Source organism: Leuciscus leuciscus (assembly GCF_965113295.1).
Source record: "Leuciscus leuciscus genome assembly, chromosome: 25".
Lineage (NCBI taxonomy): Eukaryota > Metazoa > Chordata > Actinopteri > Cypriniformes > Leuciscidae > Leuciscus > Leuciscus leuciscus.
In genome coordinates, this window is record NC_138724.1 from 13,361,321 (window position 1) to 13,371,667 (window position 10,347).

Genomic DNA, 10,347 nt, shown 5'->3' on the forward strand with positions numbered 1-10,347 from the left:
TCCTAAATTTGAAGATTTGCCTGCATTAACAAAGGAAATTTTAATTTTTGGTATGTTTATGAAGAACGAAACGCATGACTTGGCAGTTAATACGTTCATTATTCTTGGGAAATTCTTTTTAGACAAGAATAGATTCCTGAAAACACTTCCAAACTTTAATGTTTTTCATAAAGAACTGTGTCATTACTTTTTATCACTAAAGTTAATGAAGAAAAATAATGCCTTAATCTTATCTACTTTGATAAAGGATGTGAATGTTTTTTTTTTTCGTTTTTTTTACCTTATTTATTTGTATTTTCTATCCTATGTAAGGGGCTTGTCTGTTGTCTGTGAAGACATTTCATTTGAGGCCAATTATGGTTGTTAATATTGTTCAATAAAAAATACAAATAAAAAGTATCTCAGTTCCGGTTTAGCCTAACGCTTAATGAAGCTAGCACACAAGGGATACTCGCGTCGACTTTCTCTGGTGAAACTGAAAATTGACAAGTAGTAATGCTGACAGATAAGCAATGGCTCCTTGTGGCTCAACCGTTGTCCGCTGTACCGTTGTCGGGTGCACAAACAACACGCGAAAACTGAAGGATTTTATGAATGGGACCTGTTTCCAGCATAAACGGACCCTCTACGCAGAAAGAGTTTTTCTTGTACTTAGAAAAAACTGCAGTACAACTGTATATTTTTTTTTAAGTGGAATGTTTATTGTTTTCAATAATTTGAAAATGAATTCTAGAATTAACTTGAATGTGCAGCAATTTGTACAAATAGAGTATTTTTAGGGAGTATGTAGGCCTACTATATTTGTTGTAGCCATTAAATAAGAGCATTTAGTTTCATATTTGTTCAAATATTATAATGTAATTTTTTCCATCTATGTTGATTTTGAAGAGTGAACACCATGATAGGATGCATCGGGAGACATAGAGTGGTTCAGACATGATTTTGTTAATGGATCAGACATGATTAAACTTAATTTTCTTCATTAAGTTTTGTTTTGTAGAAAGCCTTTCTTTAAAGTGAATTTCGTTTTGTATAAATTGTATCTTAATTGTAATACATTTTTCATCAACCAATTGCCTGGATTTAATAAATAAGAAGCACATATAGCAGATAATATAAATCATGACATGGAGGCGCCGGCGCACCGCGGTCACTTGCATTGCTCGTGAACAGGAGCGCATCTCATCATAAATTGCTCATTACTCAGACATGAGAAATATAGCCTATCTAAAGAAAGCTTTAAATGTATTTAAACGAAACAATTCAAAATGAAAAGAAATAGGCTATCTGATTATGTAATCCAAGATGTGCATTTCTCTCTAGGCTATAGGTGCGTTCAGAGATGGCGATCGTCAACTTCATCTTTGCAGCAGACACGAGATGGTCCTCACTGCAGAACATGAAATCCACGGGGAGGAGTCGGATCTAGATCCAACTCCTCCCACCTTACATATACCTAAACCTACCCATCTCCACCCCCTGATCCCTAAACCTACCCCTAAACCTACTCATCTCCACCCCTTAATCCCTAAACCCACCCCTAAACCTACCAATCTCCACCCCTTATATCTGGATCCAACTCCGCCCCCCGGATCTCGTGTACTGCATTGAGGTGCTACTGGCAGACACGGACAGAAAACACTAGTTTATTAATAAAAATCAATGCACGCGTGTCACCGGATTTACAAATGCACATCTTACTTGTTGCACGCACACTCGGCACACATATTATGTCGAAATAACGAGACATTGTGTTGAAATAACATATTAATAATAATAAATCTTTAATAATATTTGATTGAATGCCGAATGTTGTGCTTGTTCAATTTAATAAAATTAATACTTTAATTGTGATCATTAAAATAATTGAATAATAAATATTAAGTGGCCAATTTTTGCTCATTTATTAAAAGTATTTATATATATTATATCTAGCACCCCCTCAGCACATGTTAAAAAATTATCTGGCTTATAATGGCCCACGTATTAAAGGGACATTCTACCAGAAACGTACATTTCCACTTGTAAAAAATCTTGGGGGAAAAAATATATTTTTCTTAAATCTGAACGTTGAGTCATATGGAGGACATGTTAAACTATGAGAAACACATACATTTTTTTTTTATACCATTTCACAACTAAAATGTCAGGCCCTGTCACAGACAAATTTGTATAAGTTAGAATGGTTTCCTAATGAATTTCTTCGATACAAATAGCATTTTCTTATTGATCACATGTCCCTGATTGTATCTAACATGGTTTTATAATTCCTTTAAGAAATATAAGTAACTTTTCGGTCAACTGTAGTACACAAAATCACAGAATACCCGCCAGGCACTCATATAGTTGTAAAATAATAACCTTTACATAGGAGATTTTTACAAAAACATAGTAGTGGATATATACCCCCACCTTCATCTACACAGTTAAAGAGATTAATTAATTAATATTTCCTCAAATAGTACACTTTTGTCATAATTTCCTGTGTGACAGGACTGACGGTACTGTGACAGGACTGACTTTATGGATTTTGATGATGCAGAAAAAGTTATGTTTTGTGTTCTTTATTTAAGTTTTGATTGGCATTTCTTTTTTAAATTATTATTATAATTTTAATGTTAATGTAAAATTAGACAATGGTAAAATTCAGCCAAGGACATATATAATATAATAGTGTCACACAGGAATGTGACAGGGCCTGACGGTTGGCCATTTAAAACTTCTATTACTCAGCCTGCTAGCATGCTAGCATAAAAACTGTTAACATGCAAGCAAGGAATTTCAGTAACCTTTTTAGACATGTTTTGGATTTAAAACATTTTCATTATTTTCTGGAATGTTTTACCGTGACAGGGCCTGACCCTTTAGCTCGTCTTTAGCAAGTCTAATTCAGCCTTGATCAATGTCAGCTTCACCGGGGTCAAATGATGTCACTTCCTCTGAGTGATACCCTTAAAGGCATATTTCACACATTTTATGTAGTGTTTTATGTAAACGTGACAGGACTGACCAAAACATGGGGACAGTTGTGAAATAGAATTTATTTGTAGAATTTATATATAATTTCATGTTTTTGATCAGTTGATGTGAATGATAACAGCTTAAACTTGTTATTGATGGAGTTTTTTCCCCCTAAATAACAGTTTTTAGCATAACAAAACTATGAAAGCTATTGCTCCAATTTGGTTGAGGACAAGGACATGGACAGGATTTGTAATTTTCAAAAGTGTTTTTAATAAAGAAAAAAATATCTGAGAACCTAATGAATGACATATTCCTTTACAGAACAACTCACAGAAATCAACTATGAGCCAGTTTTAGAAATTTTTGGATGAAATACTTTTTTATTCACTGTAACAATTCAAGGACAGATAATGTACGTTTCTGGTAGAATGTCCCTAAAAATGGTTGGGTCTAAATCGGGCTCGGGCTCATAATTACAGTTAATGTGTCGGGCCGGGCTCGGACACAACGGGCTCAGGCAGGGTCGGGCTTGATTTTTTGGGCCCGATCTAAGCTCTACTCGTCATTACCCAAGCAAGTTGTTTGGGCTTGTTGAGGCTCTCCGATAGCAGTATCTTCAGGCTAACGTAAACCGGAAGTTCGTTAGCGGCCTGTTCTACGTTGCCATAGCGATCACGGGAAAGGTCAGAGTTCGGGAAAGTTGTGGATAACTGTACTAAATGCGCACAAGACTTGTGTGGTAGCCTACGATCCGCAGTTCTGCCTAGCCAGCGCCAAGGCGGACAGAAGACGACAATGTAAAGAGTGACATTACGGTGCAATTTTAATGATGTGAATATTTTCTAGAAATAAAAATTCCAGATACAGCATATTCATTTTTTAACTATGCAAGTTATTTGATTACACTTTCTTACCAGGTTCTTCAAAAAGTCTAGTCACAATCAATCAAAACAATGTAACGTTATACAATCATAACTTAGATGATTCACAAATAATCACAATAATTTAGAAAACATTATGCGATAAAATTTCAAATTGGAGCCTGTACTCCGTCGATTCTTGCACCGAACAACACAACAAGATGACAATTAATAACAATAATAATTTTAAGCTCCTTATTATGTAGCCGAATCTGTGCTGTGGTTTGTATTAGCCGCCTCCAATTTTCCCTTTGTTTTGCCACCAGCTAGCGCGTAGCGCCGTGACGTAACTGTGACGTCGGCTCGAAATTGGTCTATTTACTTCTGTTTCCGTAGCAACGAGGAACAAACATTGACATTACATTGACTTGTTCAGACCATAGACGGTTCAGACAGACAACTTAATTTCAACACATTTCTTACAAACGGAAAACTCACCTGTGCTGCAATATGGTAAACGACTTTATTTGATCTATATTTTTGTTCATTTCGTACAAATTATATTTACGTTATGTCTTCGTGTATTAATCTGCCTAACTGTTCTGTTCATCTCTGAAGTCTATAATAATAGACAACAGTTTAAAGATTATTCAACGGTATCCTGGGGTTATTGGCTATATCATCTTTAACAAAGACGGTAATGTAGGCCTAATCACAATTTACCATGGTTTTACTGTACTTATATTAACCCTTTAAAACTGGATGTGTCGTCGACGACACAGCCAACAAAGCTGTATTCATGTCACTGTAACGTTACTGCTAACTATTTAACCGTTTGCACTATCAAAATAATTCAAATAGTTCCTGAAAGTAGACATTATGCGCTTTTCGCCAATATAACGTTACGGCTTATTACCGTAACTTAATGTCATGCTTTCCGTCTGCAAATGACAGCAGCGCTGTTTTGGATTGCATAAAATAATAAAAGAAACGAACAAATACATGGCGAAAGAAGTGTTAGACAGCAGAAGAGGGGATTGGAATGATTTTTAATGAAATTTGGGAAGCGGATGGCCATTATCTAACGTTAAGCATGTCATAATGTCCGGAATGTCCGGCATGTCCGGCTGTAGTAGACCTCACGTGCATGTGTATGTGTGCGTGTCTATGAATGCATGCATTTATATGTGTGCGTGTATGAAAAAAAAGTGTCCTAAATGAAAACTGTGCAATCCAATGTCACAAAAAAGACTTGTATATATGTATTATAGTTCATTTTTCAACTTTAAAGTGTTAGTTTCTTTCGTTCATGATTTTTTCTGTTTTTTTTCTAAACAAAAATCAGTAACGTTACATTTATTCTAGTTTTTATTTATTTTTGTCTATTTTAATTCTATTTACAAACTCACCACACACAATAATGGTCAATAACTGTAATTTGTTGAAAGCTAATCTTTTTCTGTAAAAGATGACACCTTGCACATGAAGATAGCACATTGTTTTAGAATTTTACAGTAAAAAAATCTAATTATGTGAAAAACACCTATTTTAGCTTCAGGTTCTAAAGGGTTTTTAACTGTTATATTTATAATATAATATCATATTTTACAAAACTACATAGGACAAGTATAGAGAATGGATAATAAAATATTATAGAATATAATATAATAATTTACAAAACACATAGGATAAGCTGGTATAGAGAATGGCTAATGTAATATATAATTAAACAATATAGGCTAATTAACATAATGTAACATTTTACAAAACTACATAGGATAATCTGGTATAGAGAATGGATATAATATAATAAAATATAATATGGTAGAGTTATACTAAATAATCAACAGTAGTGATGAAGAAACTGATTTTGCATGAGGATTTATTAGAATTAAGCTGCTTTTTTATGATAAATACTATAGGCTAAGTGTGAAACTAGTTTGTTTTCTAGAAGCCGTAGTTCCATTGATCTTAACTTGGTCATTTTCAGGCATTCCCATCAGAACGACACTAGACAACGCGACTGCGGTGAAGTATGTGGGACTGCTGAATCAGCTGATTATGACAACCAGGAGCGTGATCAGAGACATCGACCCCCAGGACGACCTGAAGTTACTGCGCATCTGGACCGAGAAACACGAGATCATGGTGGCGACAGGTGGGTCAGCGCATTATCAGCCCGTCTTACTTATCTTATCGGGCTGTTAACGCTCATATCCTGTAGCTCTCACCATTTTTTACCTATTTTCCTCCAGAGGAAGAATACCAGATGATCGTCATCCAGAAACCAACTGAATAGAGCCCAACTGAACAAACAAACACGATGAGTCATGTCATCTTCTCCTCTTACTGTCACCTGCACCTCATGTAACATGTTTAGCATAGCCTTCTCTGTCAGCACAGGTTTTACATGTGATAAATGCAGGGAGATAGTCAGGCTGGCGGAGAAGATTTCAGAACTAGAGACACGCATCCAAACTTTAATCGAGGTTAAGGCAAAGGGGGGAGGTGTTGCTGTAATTTATTGTAATATCTTCAGAATTACTGAGAAGTCTTGTTTTAAATAGAATTCTTTTGAAGTGTTGTTGCTAAATGTAACACTATCTAGTGTAAATGATAAATCACGTTTAACATTTGTGCTGGCTACTGTATACAGGCCACCAGGGCACCATACAGACTTTATCAAAGAATTTGCTGATTTTCTATCAGAGTTACAGTGCGTGCAGAATTATTAGGCACGTGGATTTTCTGATTTTTATTTATTTTTTTCAGGCACATTTGACCAATTCCAAACCACATTAAGCTTAATAACTACTATTAATTTTGTATTTAATCGTTTATAAGTGATATATAATTGTTCATGAAGGATGGAAATGAAAAACGCCTTATATTCAAGTGTGCATAATTATTTGGCAAGTTTTTTTTTACAGATAAAAAAAAAGCCCCAAAAAAGATTTAACTCAGACTGAAAAGTAAAACATTATTAAATCCTCATGAGAAGGATGCAATACTAATGCAATACTAGAGATTGCAGTTAAGGCATGACCATTGGAAAGTGAAATGCTTATTGGGTCAGCAGGGTCAGACAAATACAGGTGGAGAAGAAAAGACACATGTTAACTGCAAAAGAATGAAGAATTAAGGTGAAGAATTAAGTGTGAAACCATCAGGAACCCTTTAGTCTCCAGTGCCACCATTTTCCAGAACTCCAACCAACCTGGAGTCTCCAGATGTGCAAGGTGTCAGGGTCTCAGAGACTTAGGTTAGTTAAAGAATCCTAAAAAATGACCCCCACTTTAGTAAGAATCACAAGCTGAAGTGTAATAAAATACACATAGACTGATTTTTTATAGGCTTTATAGACAGACAGATTGAGAGTGACTCTTGAAGGACCAGCACCACATCCTCTTCTATCACTGTTTGAAGAATTCATCTTCCAGAATACATTTTAATACGTTTTGGGAGTTCATTTTTAGTCCATCTACTACCCTAAAGTGCGTTTTGCAGAGATGGACTAAAAATAAACTCCCAAAACTTACTGTCAGATTCTGGAAGATGAATTCTTCAAACAGTGATAGAAGAGGATGTGGTGCTGGTCCTTCAAGAGTCACTCTCAATCTGTCTGTCTATAAAGCCTATAAAAAAATCAGTCTTCATGTATTTTATTATACTTCAGCTTGTGATTCTTATTAAGTGGAGGTCATTTTTAGGATTCATTGCCTAACCTAAGTCTCTGAGACCCTGGCACCTTGCTCTTCTGGAGACTCCAGGTAGGTTGGAGTTCTGGAAAATGGTGGCACTGGAGACTACGGGTTCCTGATGGTTTCACACTTAATTCTTCACCTTAATTCTTCATTCTTTTGCAGTTAACATGTGTCTTTTCTTCTCCACCTGTATTTGTCTGACCCTGCTGACCCAATGAGCATTTCACTTTCCAATGGTCATGCCTTAACTGCAATCTCTAGTATTGCATTAGTATTGCATCCTTCTCATGAGGATTTAATAATGTTTTACTTTTCAGTCTTAGTTAAATCTTTTTTTTGGCTTATTTTATCTGTAAAAGAAAACATGCCTAATAATTATGCACACTTGAATATAAGGCGTTTCTAATTTCCAGCCTTCATGAACAATTATATATCACTTATAAACGATTAAATACAAAAGTAATAGTAGTTATTAAGATTAATGTGGTTTGGAATTGGTCAAATGTGCCTGAAAAAAGAAAAAAAAAAAGAAAATCCACGTGCCTAATAATTCTGCACGCACTGTAACTCTGATAGAAAATCAGCAAATTCTTTGATAAAGTCTGTTTGGTGCCCTGGTGGCCTGTATACAGTAGCCAGCACAAATGTTAAACGTGATTTATCATTTACACTAGATAGTGTTACATTTAGCAACAACACTTCAAAAGAATTATATTTAAAACAAGACTTCTCAGTAATTCTGAAGATATTACAATAAATTACAGCAACACCTCCCCCTTTGCCTTTCAGACGAGGTTCATGTTTATAACAGTAATCTTGCGGGGTGGACTCATTTAAAGTAATATAATTGTCTGGTTTTAGCCAGGTTTCTGTCAAACACAGCACATCTAGATTATAATCTGTAATCATATCATTAACAATTAGTACTTTATCTGCAGCCAATAATACAGTGCTTGCAGAATTATTAGGCACGTTGATTTTCTGATCATATTTTATTCCCAGGAACATTTAGCCAATTCCAAACCATATTAATCTTAATAACTACTATTCATTTTGCATTTAATTATTTATAAGTGATATATAATTGTTCATGAAGGCTGGAAATGAGAAACGCCTTATATTCAAGTGTGCATAATTATTTGGCAAGTTTTTTTTTACAGATAAAATAAGCCAAAAAAGAGATTTAACTAAGACTGAAAATTCAATAATTATTAAATCCCCATGAGAAGGATGCAATACTAATGCAATACTAGAGATTGCAGTTAAGGCATGACCATTGGAAAGTGAAATGCTCATTGGGTCAGCAGGGTCAGACAAATACAGGTGGAGAAGAAAAGACACATGTTAACTGCAAAAGAATGAAGAATTAAGGTGAAGAATTAAGTGAGAAACCATCAGGAACCCTTTAGTCTCCAGCGCCACCATTTTCCAGAACTCCAACCAACCTGGAGTCTCCAGATGTGCAAGGTGTCAGGGTCTCAGAGACTTAGGTTAGTTAAAGAATCCTAAAAAATGACCCCCACTTTAGTAAGAATCACAAGCTGAAGTGTAATAAAATACACATAGACTGATTTTTTATAGGCTTTATAGACAGACAGATTGAGAGTGACTCTTGAAGGACCAGCACCACATCCTCTTCTACCACTGTTTGAAGAATTCATCTTCCAGAATACATTTTAATACGTTTTGGGAGTTCATTTTTAGTCCATCTCCTACCCTAAAGTGCGTTTTGCAGAGATGGACTAAAAATAAACTCCCAAAACTTACTGTCAGATTCTGGAAGATGAATTCTTCAAACAGTGATAGAAGAGGATGTGGTGCTGGTCCTTCAAGAGTCACTCTCAATCTGTCTGTCTATAAAGCCTATAAAAAAATCAGTCTTCATGTATTTTATTATACTTCAGCTTGTGATTCTTATTAAGTGGAGGTCATTTTTAGGATTCATTGCCTAACCTAAGTCTCTGAGACCCTGGCACCTTGCTCTTCTGGAGACTCCAGGTAGGTTGGAGTTCTGGAAAATGGTGGCACTGGAGACTACGGGTTCCTGATGGTTTCACACTTAATTCTTCACCTTAATTCTTCATTCTTTTGCAGTTAACATGTGTCTTTTCTTCTCCACCTGTATTTGTCTGACCCTGCTGACCCAATGAGCATTTCACTTTCCAATGGTCATGCCTTAACTGCAATCTCTAGTATTGCATTAGTATTGCATCCTTCTCATGGGGATTTAATAATTATTGAATTTTCAGTCTTAGTTAAATCTCTTTTTTGGCTTATTTTATCTGTAAAAGAAAACATGCCTAATAATTATGTACACCTGAATTAAAGGCGTTTTTCATTTTCAGCCTTCATGAACAATTATATATCACTTATAAATAATTAAATGCAAAATGAATAGCCTAGTAGTTATTAAGATTAATAGGGTTTGGAATTGGCTAAATGTTCCTGGGAATAAAATATGATCAGAAAATCAACGTGCCTAATAATTCTGCACGCACTGTATTATTGGCTGCAGATAAAGTACTAATTGTTAATGATATGATTACAGATTATAATCTAGATGTGCTGTGTTTGACAGAAACCTGGCTAAAACCAGACAATTATATTACTTTAAATGAGTCCACCCCGCAAGATTACTGTTATAAACATGAACCTCGTCTGAAAGGCAAAGGGGGGAGGTGTTGCTGTAATTTATTGTAATATCTTCAGAATTACTGAGAAGTCTTGTTTTAAATATAATTCTTTTGAAGTGTTGTTGCTAAATGTAACACTATCTAGTGTAAATGATAAATCACGTTTAACATTTGTGCTGGCTACTG

General features: G+C 35.2%; 1 protein-coding gene across 1 annotated transcript; it reads left to right on the plus strand.

Moving 5' to 3' along the window:
- The first annotated feature begins 4,232 nt into the window (after positions 1-4,232).
- On the plus strand, positions 4,233-9,918 carry LOC309491118 (dynein light chain roadblock-type 2-like). The gene is made up of 4 exons (XM_082160568.1): positions 4,233-4,337; positions 4,443-4,521; positions 5,815-5,982; positions 6,080-9,918. Exons 1-4 carry the CDS (start codon positions 4,335-4,337, stop codon positions 6,121-6,123), a joined length of 294 nt encoding a protein of 97 aa, XP_082016694.1. The 5' UTR covers positions 4,233-4,334; the 3' UTR covers positions 6,124-9,918.
- Positions 9,919-10,347: the final 429 nt, after the last annotated feature.

What these genes read in the sequence shown, in the direction of transcription:
- LOC309491118 (XM_082160568.1), top strand. An exon ending in TATCATCTTTAACAAAGACG is followed by an intron (nt 4,522 to 5,814) that starts GTAATGTAGGCC and finishes GGTCATTTTCAG; the next exon opens with GCATTCCCATCAGAACGACA. An exon ending in CGAGATCATGGTGGCGACAG is followed by an intron (nt 5,983 to 6,079) that starts GTGGGTCAGCGC and finishes ATTTTCCTCCAG; the next exon opens with AGGAAGAATACCAGATGATC.